At 40.0% G+C, this 17,409-nt stretch overlaps 1 protein-coding gene across 1 annotated transcript in view; it reads left to right on the top strand.

Annotated features, from left to right (window-relative positions):
* The window catches only part of LOC124789541 (death-associated protein kinase dapk-1-like), a 248,001-nt gene that overhangs the window by 168,044 nt on the left and 62,548 nt on the right, over nucleotides 1-17,409 (top strand). Inside the window, exons 11-12 of the mRNA XM_047256938.1 lie at nucleotides 6,017-6,202; nucleotides 16,545-16,703. Coding sequence (XP_047112894.1) covers nucleotides 6,017-6,202; nucleotides 16,545-16,703 — 345 coding nt within the window. The remainder of the gene's footprint in view (nucleotides 1-6,016; nucleotides 6,203-16,544; nucleotides 16,704-17,409) is intronic.

The raw sequence follows: 17,409 nt of genomic DNA, 5'->3' as shown, positions 1-17,409 counted from the left end.
ATTATTCCTCATTTTAAAATTTTCATTTTATTTGATTCAAAGCTTACTGTGTGTTGTTGTTTTGATACTGAATATTATTATCCTGTTATTTCAGTTGTTGGTATGGTGAACGTCAGAATGATAACATTCTGTCACACTGGCTGACATGTGGATATAAATAACTCTCTGTTTTGCTTCCATTACTGCACTTTTTGGCTGTGATACCATTTTCAAGAGATGATCTGAAATACATATGAAGGGCAACATAGTTAAAATATAAAACAGCTATTACTTGTTTGATCAACAGAAGAAAAAGATGAACTACTTAATGGATCCTGCTACAGTCAATTTACTATGGTTAGACTCCAAGCACTCAGTAAACCACATAATGGTAAGGATGTAGGGGATTTGGCTTAGTACACAATAAAATTTGTTTACATAGTCCTTTGAATCATGTCCTGTACAAGACATGCACATGTCAAACCAACCACACAATACAACTGTACTTCCAGTTATGGTCTCATAACCATTTCTGCCAGTAAGAGGGATACAGCGTCATCTGCAGAGAATGTTGTGGTAGTGCCACTGATTTTGAACAGTAAGTCATTTATGTAAAGAAGAAACTGAATTGATCGAAGCACTGAACCTTCGTGCACACCTTATGCAAAATCACCATAGTTGACTGTTGTAAAGTTGAATGTCTTGGTTAAATGGTGAATTTGTAAAGGCAGAGGTACACATTTTTTTGAACGTGCAGTTTGTGAGATATGAGCTGAACCAGTTTAGAGGGATGTCTCTGATGCCATATGATGTCGGATACCTTTGTCAGTTCTACTTAGATCTCAAGTTCTCTCCATTTTTTGTCTAGATCATCCTTTGTGGAGAGTGTGTACTCAAATATAGCAGTTGTCATGGATTTGCAGTTCCATTTTGCCACTGTGCTTATGTTGTTTAATTCCTGTATCAGAGTAAAAGCTGTCAATTCTGGGCAGAAGTATTTCAAGTCAGATTGTGTTGAGACAAGGCCTGAACGTGATATAGTCCATCAGTTAACTGAAGAGCGATTAAGCAGATCGCCATTCTACCTTCTCTACTATGTTACAAGGAGCAACTATATAATCTCTTCCGCAGCAAGCCTTTCAAGTGAGTGGTAATGCAATGTTCAGACAACCATAGGAGTGGTTATTTTCCTATAAATGTGTTAATGATTTACAGAATACAGAAATTAGTAGTAATGTAACTCGCACAAAATACACAGAATCTGATCACTGTGCATCACACGGCATTGCTATATGGGAAACTGATTATTAGTCATCCTCTGCAGCAGGTAAGAGTTTCTTCTGTGAAAGACAGCTTGCCCCACCACAAGTTCTGTTCACACTTCAGTTTACAGACACACTGCATATTTTAAATGGTTAAAACTGAGAGACAATTCTTATGAAAAAGTGCACACAAGAGGCCAGTAGAATCAACCAGGTCAAATCCCAGCCCATAACCATACACTGATCAGCTAGAATATTATAACCACCTACCTAATAGCTAGTTGCCCACATTTGGCTCAGGTAACAGCAGTGCCACACTGTGGCATGTAAACAATGATGATATCCCAGATGTGTTTGATCGGGTTCTGATCTGATGAGTTGGGGGCCAGCACGTCAATTGGAACTCACTACAGTGTTTCTTGAATCACTCCATCACACTCCTGGCATTGTGAGATGGTGCATTATCTTGCTGAAAAATGCCGCTGCTGTCGGGAAACATGATTGTTGTGAAGAGTATACATGGTCTGCAGGTAGGGTACAATTCTGCTCAGCTGTCAAGGTGCCTTGCATGAGCTCCACTGGTCCCATGAATGCTCACATGAATGTTCCCTAGAGCATAATGGAGCCACCGCCAGCTTGTCTCCATCTCACAGTACAGATGTCAAGGAGCCGTTCCCCCATAAGACAATGGATTTGTGCCCTCCCATCGGCATGATGAGGAAGGCATCGGGATTCTTCAGACCATGTATCGCTCTGTCATTGCGCCAGTGTCCAATGCCAATTCGGCACACTGTGTCTTCAGATACACTTGTACTCTGCCCAGCATTAACATCTGATGTTAGTTCTGCCACAGTTTGCTGCCTGGTGTTTTTTACCAGTCTGCCCAGCTATGTGTGACTTCTGTAATTAGGGGTGGCCACACAACCCCATGACGTCTGGATTTGGTTTCACCTTGCTTTTGCCATGTGCTGAAGACACTCAACACAGCTTTCCTGGAACACCCAACAAGTCATGCAGTTTCTGAGATGCTCATGCCAAGCCTCTGGGCCATCATAATCTGCCCTCGGTCAAACTCAGATAGATCATGCAGCTTCCCCCAGTCTACACATGGATAGCACACTCACTGATACTACGTGCACCGTGCATGTGTTTGACTAGCAGTTGTTCCTTGCCAGATGATGCTATCGTGTGGACAGGCTTATATCGATAGTAGGTGGTGCTCATAATGTTTTGCCATCCTGATTTAGGTTTTCCGTGATTTCCCTAAATTGCTCCAGGCAAATGTCGGGATGGTCCTTTCAAAGGGCACGGCTGCCTTCCTTCCCTAATCCGATGAGGATGATGACCTTGCTGTCTGGTCTCCTCCCCCAAAACCACCCACCCACCTTCATAATGTTTTGGCTGATCAGTGTATACTGCCACCAACAAGAGTATTCAAGAGTCCAAAAACATCCAGACATTTGTACCAAACACAATAGCAACAGGTTGGAGTAGTCTCTATAATACTTCCACAAATCAGAAGTGTGTGAACAAGTGAGATGATTGTTCTTGAAGTGCATTTTTATTGTGGCAGTGTGGGTCCAGTGGTTGCTTCAAGTGATCTTGTTTTCACATGACTGCTGTGTGATATACAGTATTTGCTCCAGTTTCAGTGTTCTCTGCAGTTGGCTTCACCTGCTGTCTCTGGCAGCTGTCCTCAGAGTCAGATCAGGAGGCACGATATAACTGAAAGAAGGGCTAAATCATCCACAAATTCAGTATACAATCTGATAGAAATGCCATCAGTCCCTGGAGCTATGTTCAGTTTTAATGATTTCAGTGGTACAAGGGTTAAATTGGGGCAACTCTCCTGTGGGATTTTATTTGTAAAGGAAAATTTGAAAATGGAGTTAAGCCATTTCTGCTTTCCTTGGCTACCATCAATTTCAGTTTCTGTCTCATTTGCGTGTGATTTACTTACGTGTCGCGGATGGCATTTACATATGATAAGAATTACTTTGGGTTCCATAAAAATCATTTGACAAAATTCTGCTGTGGCAATCATCAAAGGCTTCACACATTGCTTTCTTGACAGCCAAACACGTTTCATTCAGTGTTTCTCTGTTTATAGTCCTGTCGTTTTTTTTGTTACACCTATTAGCAGTCGTGTGTGTTTCTTAAGAATTTACTTTGCAGTGACTGTGTATGATGGAGAGTTCCCTTCACTTTACGAACTGTTCTACTGGGTACATATGTATCCATTGCTTGGTCGACTATTCTTTTGAACTTCAGCCATAACTCTTCTACTGCTCCTTTCCTGCACTAAAATTTCAAGTTCCTCATTTATATATGATATATTGTGTTTTTATCCAGTTTAATGAACATATACATTCTTCTACTTTTTTGGTTTACCTTTGTGCTTTGGTAATCATTATTCCCACTACCACCCCATGGTCATAGATACCAAATTTGATGGACATCTTTAAAGAGGTCAGGTGTATTTGTCGCCATTAGATCTCATACATTTCTATCATTAGTGGGGTTCCAAACCATCAGTTCAAGAGTGAAGATATTTAGTAATGTTTCACAGGAAGTCTTGTTATGCCCACCACCAACAAAACTTTAATTTTCCCAGTTTTTGTTGAGTGATTAAAATCTCCACAGGCGGTTACAGTATGTTTGGGGAACTTAAGTACAAGTGAACTGAAAAAAGTTTGCAGTTGCATCAGAATATGAATCTTGTGTTCAATAGAAGGATCCAATTAAAATTTTATGTCCACCTCTGATACTGAGTCTTGCCCAATCGATCTCGCATGCAGCTTTAATTTCTCTCTTGATGGATTTGAGTGCCTTGTCTATTGTGACAAATACATCACCTGCATTGCCCAGTAGCCTATCCGTTCGACATTTAAATTTTACTCCAAAGATCTTATGACTATCAGCTTCAGGTTTCAACCAATTTTCTTTATCTAGTATTACGTGAGCTTAACCACTTTTCAGGAGTGCTTCAAAATCTGGTGCTTTGTTGCAAATGCTTCGGTAGTTAACTACTAGGAATTTAAGATTCTTGCCTGTGGGGGGGGATCACTCCTTAGGATCATATACTAATACTCCCATGTCTCCCTATGCACAGCAGTCAGCTACCTGGGTAATAGTCTCTCATGTGTAGTACACATGTGATTCCTTTAAGGGGTCCCTACGGTTATCAGCTCGTGGTGCAAGTCTAGGAAGTGGCTGTCTAGATTCTCACAGAACCTTTGAAGTCTCTGGTTCAATCCTTTCACTCCACTCAGAACTAGGGGTTTATGATCAGTTCTGGGACAGTACTACAAATTGTTAGTTTTGGAAACTTTATGTGCAAAGCTGGTCTTCTCAGACTTCTCTACCAGTCACTGCAATCATCCAAGTACCAAATCAGAGCTCAGACAACAGGCATCATTTGTTCCAATTTGTGCCACAGTCTGCATTTGGTTGCACCCTGTTCGCTAAGTGGCCACTGGAATAGCCTCTTCAACATGTTGAATGATGCCCCCAGGCATATACGCTGACTGCTTTTTCTTTAACAAGGCTGCTCATAGTTGAACAAGTTTTAAGTTTTAACAGTATTATATCAGTAAAATGGCTCAACAATAATTACAGTGTGAAAACAAACGTGATACTGCATGGAATAAAGTTTTATCTCTGTTAATAAATGAAACTATATAGGATTCTTGTAACATAAAAAACTGCTGTAAAATGATGTTTTGATGTGGTGTCATAAAACTGATTTAAGTTATAGCTGTCCATAGTGACACTAAATGAGTCTTCCAAAGTGAATGAAAATATTCAGTGAACTAAATTTAATGTTGACTGTAGGTGGAATTAGGATACAATTCAGAGAAAGCTGGACTGGATACTCTTATTAATGAAAGTGTGACTAAAAGTTGATGTATGTCCAAATACAGCTTTTGGCCATTGAAGCAAATAGTCTTCTTATTTAACCAGGTTGAGCGGTTCTTCATTGATAAAACTGTTACCCTTTTCTCCTCTCATTGACCTGTTTGCGATAATTCACTGTATGTTTAATTATTTTCATAGTATAAACATACCTCTAGCAAGGTCAATTGCTGTGACCTAAGATTATGTTTTGCACATATTAGAACTGCCTTGACGTGTTCCATTTAGTTTTTCTCTTCAAAAATTCTGTATATTACCCATGTTTATAAAAAATTACTACTGTTTTTCAGTTTCTTACCCAGATCTCTTCGTGAGCAAAATGCAAAGAAGAAGTTGAAGACACAGTTATCTTAAGAGAATTTGTAATATTTTTCCCAGATTTTTCCCTTGTTGTAACATAAATCACTTTACTGGACATTCTAGCTTCAGTTCTTCATTATAGCGTAACAAATCCTGAAATTAAAAGAGAACCAGTGAGATTAATTTAAAGTGATTTGTTTATTGTTAAGAAAAACATTGCAGCAGACATGACGCAGCCCCATTGTGAATATAGTTCTTTGTTGTCAATTCACCTTAGGAACATAATGCAGTGATTCTGCATGCCTTGGATTTGGTAAACCCTTGGTAGTTTTCTGCAGGTATATGGCACCAGATGTCAATGCACAGGTCACGCAAAACCTACAGATTATGGATCAGTTGTTTATAGGCATGGAGCTGGTTCCCCGTAGCATCCCAGATATCTTGCATCAGGTTCAGATCAGCTACAATATTGGGAAACTAGGCAAACAGAAGAGAAAACATATGCATGAAGAATATGTAGTTGAAGACAAATAAACATGTTTAAATTTGGTAACCTACAGGAGGTTCCACGCTGGACAGGATTCCTCGAGGCATCCCTGTCATGGTTATCACAAGCTCGTCGCCTGCTGCCCTTTCCAGTGATGCCTTGGTCTCAGTTTGTTGCTGCTGTCCGTGATCGTGTCAATCCCTTGGCTGGAGAAGAACATTTGCGTGAGCTAGCACACCAACTAGAAGTTACTGGAGAGGTTTGCCATAACCAATTATTGTAAAAACATTTGCTCTTTACATTCTCTTCATAATTAAAATCTATTTCATTATGTAACTTCACTCTTTCAGTGTTATTGTAGTGTAAATATTCCATAAACGATTGAAATGATTCATTTTTTATGAAAAATTGCCTTTCTTCTGCTGCAGTGTAATAATAGAAACACTTCTTAATTTATTTCATTATGTTGTTCTGAGGAAAATTATTATATACTTGGTATCCCAAACCACAAGCATCAGACTTACGTGACAGTAAAGGTTCCTAAAATGATTGTTTTGGAACCAGGAAACCATGGTAAAAAATGAATATTTCAGGCACTGTGAGGTTAAATGAGCAATGTGTGTGACACATGAGTTTCTTAACTGCTTGTCTTTCTGCATTGATAGTCATTGACACTATCTGGAGACAGTGATATATCCCTGTTTGACTTTTTCCAGTTATGTTGCATTAACGTGGAAACAAGCTGGTTACTAGGATCCTAGCTGCCTCATACGTTGTACGACAGTCATCGATGATGTTTATGAGAGGATGGCAGAAGTGCGTGCACTGTTGCAGTGTAGTAGACTGGTAGTCACGACTGTTAATGGTTCCTGTAAGGTGTGGGTTGTTTATTTCATTTAAAAAACTAAATATTAATTTCTAACCATAGTGTCTTATCTTAAAGTACTCAGTTTAGCACCCTCTTCCACATGTATAATTTTGACCCTAAAGGTTTAGGGTACCCTATAGTTGATGCGTCACAATAGTTACAAATCTGACTTGCTATTAAACCCTTACTTCAAAGAAGCAAGTCTGTACAAAGAAATACATGCCAGTAAAGTCATCAGAGTTCATATTTTCACTTCCTGCCAATTCTGAGGATTCTGAAACAGAAATTGGTGAAAAAATGATGAATCCATTTCAGACATTGTGCAGGACCCCAACTGATGTTTGGTTCCACAGCCTAGTAACAGTAACAGTCGAAACAGTGTCTGTGCTGTGGATCTTGAGATTTCTAGTGATCGTACTTTAAGTAAAGACGTGAGGTCGACAAAAGAGGAATGAGGCATATGTTTTCAACTTGTTTGATTCAGTAGGAGAAACAGTTGTCAGTTGCTCATTGACAGAATACAATGGAGGAAAACACTACTTCCTTTCTTTATTTACCACTGAGATGTTAGAACATGTGGTTCTGGGGAAAAATTCGTATGCAGAGCAATTGAGGCAAAAAATTGTCAGACTATCAGTGAGATGACAAACAACTGGAAAAATTACAGGGTGTATACGACTGGCACAACCGGGAAATCCGGGAAAAACCCAGGAATTTTTTCATCCGGGAGAAAAATGGGAAAAACCCGGGAATTTTTCGGAATTCTGGGAATTTTTCATTGTTTTAGCTTTCAGTTAAATTTTTGTAATTTTGACTGCAGAATTGATTCTCTAGCATAGAATGTTATTGTTTCCTGCTACTGGAGAATGATACTGCAGCAATAAAATATAAATGAGAAGGAAAAAAATAAATCTTTAGTGGCAAAGGAAAAGTGCAACTTACAACAACAAAACACCGTGCACGCACAAGCGTGTGCAAATAGCAAAAATATTTCAAAGGCCATAGGGCGCAGACTGTAATTCTTCGTAGCAGTAAACTGCTTGCTATGAGCATGATGTCACAACTGTTCACATTAGGTTCGTTTGACCAGTTGCCAGCGGTCTGTTGCGCATGCGCATTTGATCGTGTATAAGCAGTACCTTCTCTCGTCTCCCACTACTTGAAGTTTGGCTGTTAGCTGTATCGGTAGTCGCAGCAAGCAGCCAGATGCAAACGAGAAAAATTTTTCTCGCGTGCCATAGCTGCCAAATTCGCGCTTTCACAGAGTTGTCTGAGTTGTAGTGGTGAAGTGGTTAGTCTCCACGTGACCCGTGTTTATGTTAAGTGATTTCGCTGCTTCTCTTCGTGTACAGCTCCCACGTCAAATGAAAACAAAACGGATTTCTGTGGCCAGGAGCTATCAACTGAATTAAAATACATTCACATAATTAGGGAGGGCAAAAATATATTATTAATTTCAATTTTCTGATTTTATTTTATTTCCAAGTTAGGAGCAGTCAAGCATTAATCGCCTTGCAGAACAATGAAGTTATTTTTGCAAGTTTACTAAAGAAATTTGGCTTTATTAATCTTTCCGCTGAGGAAATCATTTTATTTGAAACGAAGTGTTTCATTCTACAGTATTGGCTAGTTCCAACTGTTCACTGAATTTCAAGTGCAATTTCAACTGCACGTTGTTATCTTCTGCCATGTATGGCATTATGCTTTAATAAAGAACCAAAAATGAGATCGTAGAGTACTGGTACTCCAAGAAAATTTACATCCAAAAAACCACACCGAAAAGCTTAATATCAGATGGGACCTACTTCATTGTGAATCTGGAAAAAGCCAATTTGCACTTCAAGCCGAATTATGCATATTAGTATGGTTCACGAAATTCCAATGCTCTTTGGAGTATCCTCTGATGCCCTGTTTCTTTTATGGTGTAATGTAAGCTCTCTTAGTGCTTTATACACACGAACATGCAGGCTTCCTACACCACTGCAGTTGCACACGCACAGTAATGCCTGTTTTCTGGCGCTCTCTGGCAACTGGTAAATGGAACCTATTTCTAACAGTCTCCGGATAGTACTGCGAACGGTGGTTAGAAAAGCGTTACTTTCAAAGTAAATCTCTTTTTACACAAGATGAAATAAGTTACGTGTGAGAAAGTGGGATGGGTATCCAAATCACAGAGCGTTCGAAACTGAACAGTTTGACAACCAGCTACTTACAAGAATTTCGAGCCGAGGCATTTATGTCATAATTTTAAATTTACTGGCACAGTTGTGTTATGTATCTTAAAGTATAACACACACAAAAGAGATCAATATTACATGTGAAACCTTAACTTCTGTTGTAGCATGTTAATCTTAGAGACCAATATTATATGTGAAAGCTTAGCTTTTCTTGTAGATATATGGTACTGTGTACATTAATGTAAACCGTTAACTTTTCCTCTTGTGTGTTCGCGCTATGTAACCAGTGATCTTGCTATTGGATGACTATAACACGTGTCCTATGCTCTGAATAGCTGCTGTCATCGGCTGGCAAGACCTCGTGGCTTGAGATATGACTCGCATACAAAAGGACATCGCAACCTCGGTTTCAACGCTCTGGAAACTAACGCGCTGTGTTTGGTGCAATTCGAATTTATACTTTCGTAATACGAAAATATGCAGCCTACATGTTGCTGCAAATCAAAGGTCCTTCCAAAACTTCTTTCATTTTTTTAATTGAAAGTCTCTCCATACTTCTCTCCCCCGTCTTTTCTTTTTTTCCCAGAAGTTCTACGTGATTGTATAAAACGTTAACCATTCAAAGGATTGATAAGTTTTGCAGTTCCGAGGGAAAACCTACTGTCACTTAGCATGGAAAAAGTGTATATTCGCCCGGGAAAAAGCATATTTTTTAAACGGGATATCCGGGAGAAATCCGGGAATTTTATTTCCTTGTCCCCGTATACACCCTGAATTGGTATAAATGTGTTGATTGAGATCGTTGCATTACCGCAAGGAGTGCACTACTATAGTACAGTACCTGCTCTCTGTCAGCCTCATATATTGAAGCATATGACATGAAATAGTTTCAAAAACACATGTCAAACTATTCTCATAAATGACCATAGGATGAATCATCCCAGAGGGCATCCAAATCATGATGAATTTCATAAGGTCACACCTCATATAATCTTTCTGAACAACATGCTTTGTAAGCCATATACTGCCAGTAAGGTGTTGGCTGTTGATGAAAGCATTATTCCTTTCAAGAGATGGGCATCACTCAACTGGTATACACCCATGAAACAGGCAAATGAGGACACATAGCGTGGTGTTTAGCTGACTCAGACATGTTATGTCACAAAATTTATATGTACACTAGAAAATCAGATGATTGGTCAACAGAAATTTCTCTGGCAGAGTCTGGCCCAAGACCTGAAACATAGTGGCAGTGTTGTAGTTGTAAAATGGATGGACAACAAACCTATCACTATTTTGACAACTGCAGAGAATACTAGTGATACCACACATATCTCAAGGAAGACTAGGGATGGTACTATCAGCAGTAATAGTTGTCAAACTGTTGTAGCAACATACAGTAATGTAATTGGAGGTGTAATCACATCAATCAGTTAAGAGAACATAACACATTATGCTGACATTTTCGTAAGAGGTGACATTGGGTTCCTTACTTTCTACTAGATGTTGCAACTATAAATACCTTTACATTGTAAAAAATGAATAAAGGACAAGAAGGATACCAAAATCTGTTGAAGTGTCAATTACATCTTGCAAAACAATTGATAGATGGCTTCTCATCCTTAACAGACAAAGAATGCCCAGTAACCTTTATAACTGAGAGAAAAGCACAACCTGTTTGACAACATGTTTGACTGGCGAAAGTAGATCATATGTGTATTCTGGGAAACACACACAGATGGTACTGAATCTATTCTGCCCCTGTATATTGATTCTGGCTTCTGCTGATGTCTCGGGGAAAAAAAAAGTTGGGTGAGTGGTTGTGCCGCGCCAGTTATATACTTTTACATGTTTATATATGAACACAGGAAATTGTTCACAGACCTTCACACAAACATTTTAATTTCCGCTCGTAAAAAGAAGAAAGGATTAAAATAGGAAATAGGAAAATTACCAAACACTTACACAAGTTGTCCGTGCATCAGAAATAACAACTTCACCCCATGGAAGAAGTGAACACTCATGCTCAGAAAATCAGCTTATCAGCTTGGTTTCGGGGGGGGGGGGTTGAATAATCAAATGTATGAGATAAGGAATATTTGCTTGTTTATCTGTTGAGACATTAAGGGCTCCTAAAAACAATTAGAAATGGATATTTCAATGAAAATAGAACTACGGGAAGGCTATGACTGAAGTGCATCAATCGAATTATATAGGATAATGTAATAGGATGTGTTCCGTGGATAGTATCATCCACCAGGCCAACTTCAGACTGCAATAACATGCCAGACTTCACCTCAAAAAGCTATCCTACCTTCTCTAAAACTCCCTTCCTGTCCCTCTGCAGCACCCCAAAGAGTCGCGTCATCAACCACCACTCCTCTCCCACAAACTGAGCTTGGCCAACTTCCTTAACATCACATAGCCTTCACCAGTGCTTCCCAGACCAGTAATAACTCATAATTACAAGAACCAGTCACAAAAGTACTGTGCTCTCAACTTTCCATCCAAAGCACTCTCCCCTCCTGAATTATCTGTATTAACCAAGGGCTCCACTTTGAGTCCTAAACCATCATTTAGTCATGCCTTGAACAGTTACAACCACTATCCCAGTGTGATCCACCACCTCTACCTCAAAATCACCTCTTACAGGCCTTTCAAGAACTCCTAACATCTAGCATTGCTTCACAACCCTTTCTCCGGTCCCTGCAACATAACTCTAACCTGTCCTCTGCAGAACTCCAGGCTCTTCATTCCCAAAAAGGTGATGACTCTGTCATTATTCTCCCAGAAAACAAGGGATCCACCACTGTGATACTTGACAGATGGGTGTATGTAAATGACGATCCACACCAACTGTCTGACACCTCTATATACAGCATCTGCCATCAAGACCCCATCCCTGTGATGCAAAATGAACTACATTCACTCCTTAAAACCTCAGTCTGCTCATAGGCACTTACACCTCAGCCCATAGAACTTCTTCCTAAGGTCCACAAAATCCAATCACCTGGCTGCCCCATAGTTGCTGGCTTCAAAGAACCCATCGAATGTATATCTGCCTTAGTTGATCAGCACCTTCAACCTATAGTACAGGAACTTCCATCCTATATTAAAGACACCAACCACATCCTAGATCATGTGAAATCTGAGCCTTTTCTGCTCCCATCACATACATTATTTATCACTATTGATGTCACCTCCCTCTATGCCAACTCCCTTCTGTACATGTTCATCTGCTGCTGAATATTAACTTGACTAGTGGCCACCCGATTACAAAGCTATGTTGTCCTTTGTGGTGAACTTAGTCAACTTTGCACTGTCAAGGACCCTCTCTACTATGATGCAAAGTTATGTCCATAAAGACACTGTTACGGTGTGCCTATGGATGTAAAGTGATTTGTAGACATGATCATGATGTCACTTATCTTGATGCTGCTGAATATCCATTGTATATGTGGCTTCATTTTGACATTTTCCATCCTTTCCATGTTAAATGTTCCTTGTCATACAGCCTTAACATTCAACACAAATGTATTTGTTCAGATAAAGAAAAAATGAAATGAAACGATCAAATGGCATTGGTGGCTGGGAGGCCCCATGCAGGGGAGTTCGGCTGCCATATTGCAAGTTCTTTTTAGTTGATGCCACTTCAGCAACTTGCGAGTCAATAATGATGGAGGACACACAACACCCAGTCATCTCGAGGCAGAGAAAATCCCTGCCCCCGCTGGGAATCGAACCCGGGACCGCCGTGTGCTGGACTCTTTACATCAATACACCACCTCAGCATTCACTGGGCATAAACCAGCCCCATTCAAAACCATATTTCCCAGTCCATCAATCCAATCCTGGTACTGCTGATGCCTCCAAAAAGTAGCTTAAGAATACCACCTCTTGTCACTAAGTATTATTCTGGTCTTCAGTGTATTATTTAGCTACTTTGATTAGGCTGTAATTTCGTTAAACCATGCCCTGAAATGAGCTCCATTCTGTCTGACATTTTTCACACCATACCTAGAATAGCTTTTCATCCCCCCCCCTCCCCCCCCCCCCCCCCCCCAACCCTCACAATATTGCAGAGGCCAGGCCCTGTGCTCCTTGTGCACCCATTTCCGTCCCCTATGTCTCCTACTCCTGTGATCACCCTTGCTGTAAGACTGCTGGAAAAAATAATACACCTGGAAAGATGATGTCAATTTTGATCTGATGATGGCAGTGCCACCTGCAGGATAGTAGATGTACTGATAATGGTTTCAACATTGTCCACTAACAGATAGCATCGTGTCATAGCTACCAGACTGCCCTCTGAGTTTACCCTTTAATAGGGAATGCTCACAGCCAGAAGGCTCAGTGTGGTACAGATGTATGAAGCAAGCAGTCAACCATGCCATGGAGACACATTCATGCTTTCTACAGCCATATAAGCGAGTTTGAGAGCAGTGGAATTGTGACTTTTCAAGTGGCAGGATGGTCCTTTCGGGCAACTACCACACAAGTTGGATGTGCTGTGTAAGTCATGCAATGCTGCTGGTATCGGTGATCACATGAACATTCTCACACCTGTAGATGAGGTTCTGGATGTCCACACATCACAGATGCCCAACAGGATACCCGTATTGTAAGGGCATTAGTGGCAACTTGTACAGCTTTCTCTCGTGCCACAGCATTGGCGTGCATGGCTTGACTGGTGCCATCAGAGGATCACATGGAAGATAGAATGGCACACTGTGGTCGTCAGCAAAGAAAGCACATTCTGCATGCTTGCAAGGGATAATTGATTGCGTGTACGGGTGTAGACCTGGTGAGTGTTGTCTCGTAGAGTACATTTGTCCATGACACAGTGGCCCTATCCCAGGCCTTATGGTCTGGGGTATGACAAGCTACACATCTGTTGTTCCTGGGGGGACGCTAACCAGTGCTCAGTAGATGCAGAATGTTGTTAGACCTTTCCCTTGCCATTCTTGCAACAGGAGGGTGATGTGTTGTTCCAACAGGATAACGGTCACTCACACATTGCCCATGAACCTCAATGTGCTCTGTAAGCATGTAGCAAATTCCCTGGCCATTCCCTGGCCTGCATGATCTATGGACCTGTCCCCAGTCGAGCACGTGAGGGATATTGTGAGACAACAAGTAACTCAGGGAACCTTCCAACCAACAACTCTTACAGAGCTACATGAACAGGTCAAGCAGGCATGTCATATTGTATCCTAGGATAGTATTTGTCATCTGTTCGATCGATTAATTGCCAGAGTCAGCACTTGCATTGTCACCAGTGGATGCTACACAATGTACTAATATGGGTTCATGTGAATCTGGTGATGTGTAAATGTTATCATTTCATTTATGCCATATGCACCGTCGCAACAATAAATCTTGAGAGAATTTGAAATCTCTAAAATGGGGTCCTAATTTTTTTCTGGGAGTGTATTTTTTAAAATTGATTATTTTTATTGACAAATTATGAAGGCTGTGGTCTACAACTCCTACACAGGAGTGAAGGAAGAAGGGAGAAAGATGCTAAGGCTTGAGATCTGCTACCAAGTGAAGAAGAAACCCTTGCATACTGTCTTGGATGGGCAACTAAGTGCCAGTTACTGATAATGCAATAGTTTACTTTTTTCAGTTCACATACTAACTTAATGTATCAAATCTTGGATTTTCAATGCTTCTCATCCATGTCATGATCTGTGTGTTTCTAGCAGCTCCATTGTTATTCATCATGAGTACACTGTGTTTGGCTTAATGCCTTATCTGTTACTACGTAACTACCTGCAATTATAATTTCTCCATATTTATGTTTTTAACCTTCCACAGCTCATGTGATGTTCATGTTCACTGTCTCCCATCCAAAGCTAGAGTCCCTTTGTGGCTGACTACCTTTGTCTGCAGTTAGTAAGGGCAACTGTGAACTGGAATGTAATTTCCCATTTCATGCTCCAACAACTATCTGCAAGGAATATCAGCACAAATATAGACCATTGTACAATGCTAAATATATGTCACACTCCCAGAATGATCTCTCAGTACTATTTAGTGCATTAAATCTGTACCTGTCCATAGTCCATGATGCAAATTTCCTGCTTAATATTGGTGCCTACATTTAGAGCAACTTTTATACAATAACACTGAGTGCTTTTTCTTTGCCTTCTTTGCAAGAAGAATGAACAATTGTCTCCAGTTAATGGTAGCTTTTTATGGTCAGTAGAATCCATTCATACTTTATTGTGAAGTATGTTATTTTTTCTATGAAATAAAGAAGTGAAAAAGCATAATTAAATTATACTGCTGTAACTAATTGTCAGAACCCCAATAATACAAATTATGTCACCAATTTGAAAACTCATAATCAGAGCTCTGCTGCAAGATTGCTATTAGGAAAACATCTGGGTCACTTCCTCCTTTCCCATAACTCATTGCCTGTGTTCAGTGCAATGTAGCAAAAAGGTGAGGGGTCTCATGAATTCTGTCCATGACTGTACACCAATAATCCCCCCACCATTCCCTCCTGAGCATGTGGTACAACTAACATTCCTTAAATTGCAATGGTCTACCATATAATACAAAAGATAATATCGAAAGGTTCACGATAAAATAACTTATTTATAAAAGTATATTTAATAGAAATATTAAAGGTTTGCTGTGGGCTGAGCAGGAGATATATTGGGAGATTCTGAGAGAGCTGATAGACTGCTGTTTCTATCGACTTATCCCAAAAAGTCCCCAACTACAAAAGCTCGTTCATCAGTTGTAAGAATCATTGTGAGCTGTGCAGCCTGTATCTGACAGCAGAACACTGATCGCAGCACACAAGAGAGAGGCACTGGAAATGTTAAGACCACAATTCTAATATGATACCAAGAAAATTAACTTCACTGAGTTGCTACAAAAATCTCTCCTGCAAAAGGATTAAAATAGCTGTGACACTGTTTCCTTGATGTTTTTAAGGAAAATATTCAAACAGTTCCTTAGCTAGGTTCACTTTTTCTCAGTTTTTGTCAAAATTTCCAGTTCTGTGTTTAACACACAATTAAACATAAACATTAAAAAAAACCTTATTTCAGTCTATACGTTTTATCAAGCTTTGCAGCTATAGTTGCTGCCTTCTTTGTGTAATCATAGACATATTATGTTTTGCTCTAAAGTTGTAACTGGAGGGTGTAATTGTAAATGCTAATTTCTTTTTTCAAAACTTTATATTCTAAATGTGTGAGTCACAAATGACTGATGAGAAAAAAAGAGTTCAAGTGAGCACTAGTTTCTGAGGTTTGGAGATTCGAAATTTTATGACAGATGTGGAAATGGAAACAGTGATTTTTGACAAATAGCTCACTTTGGTGGTGGAGGATAGAAGAAGTTGCATGAAGCAATCATGGACTCTGGAGGGAAAAGGAGAGCGGGGAGAGAGACCATAAAATTTAAAGAAAATTTATGAAAATGAAGAGAGAGGTTGATATAAAGGCTGAGAGTGAGAGTGAGAGTGAGAGTGAGAGAGAGAGAGAGAGAGAGAGAGAGAGAGAGAGTACAAAGAAAACCAGTTTCATTTCTTGCAGATAGTCCAGCTCCGTACTCCTGCTCAAGACGAATTGGTGGTTTTGAGCCCTCGCTGGCTGGGTCAGTTAATAGGCCAGTTACTTTCACCAGACTTCCTCGTGAAAGCTCGTACAACAGGGTGCTATTCCTCTCATGACTTCCAAGCAGCTGTACCACAGGTAAGATGTAACTTTTGTACTTAGGTTTGTGATGTTCTCCTGTTTTATTTCATCATTGATTGTCCTCAATGTCGACGTACTGTGTTGCTATACTTTCTGAAAAATGGGAAAAGGGGGGGGGGGGGGGATGGAAATTCAACACTGACTACTTTAAAGGATGTAGCCAACAGGTGCACATTTGCATTTCACAGTCCTTTTGCTATTCCTCTCATGACTTCCAAGCAGCTGTACCACAGGTAAGATGTAACTTTTGTACTTAGGTTTGTGATGTTCTCCTGCTTTATTTCATCATTGATTGTCCTCAATGTCGACGTACTGTGTTGCTATACTTACTGAAAAATGGGAAAGGGGGAGGGGGGATGGAAATTCAACACTGACTACTTTAAAGGATGTAACCAACAGGTGCACATTTGCATTTCACAGTCCTTTACTTTCACTGTTCGCACCCCCTCCCCCCACCCCCCAATAATTCACAGTTATATGACCTGCGCGCTATTGTTCAACTTTTGATAAGCCTCATTAATAGGTTGCAGGCAAACATCCACATACTGCTACAATAGTTTACTGTTGAACATCTATGAGCAGTAAAAGCCTAACCACAGATTTCACAGTCTTTCAAATAAATTGAACAGACACTGTCATTGTTTTAACACGACTTAATTGTGTAACACTTATTTCACAGTTAAGTTGATGCATTGCTGCTGTT

The sequence above is a fragment of the Schistocerca piceifrons genome, chromosome 3 (genome assembly GCF_021461385.2).
Source record: "Schistocerca piceifrons isolate TAMUIC-IGC-003096 chromosome 3, iqSchPice1.1, whole genome shotgun sequence".
Lineage (NCBI taxonomy): Eukaryota > Metazoa > Arthropoda > Insecta > Orthoptera > Acrididae > Schistocerca > Schistocerca piceifrons.
This window is presented reverse-complemented; position numbering and strand designations above follow the sequence as displayed.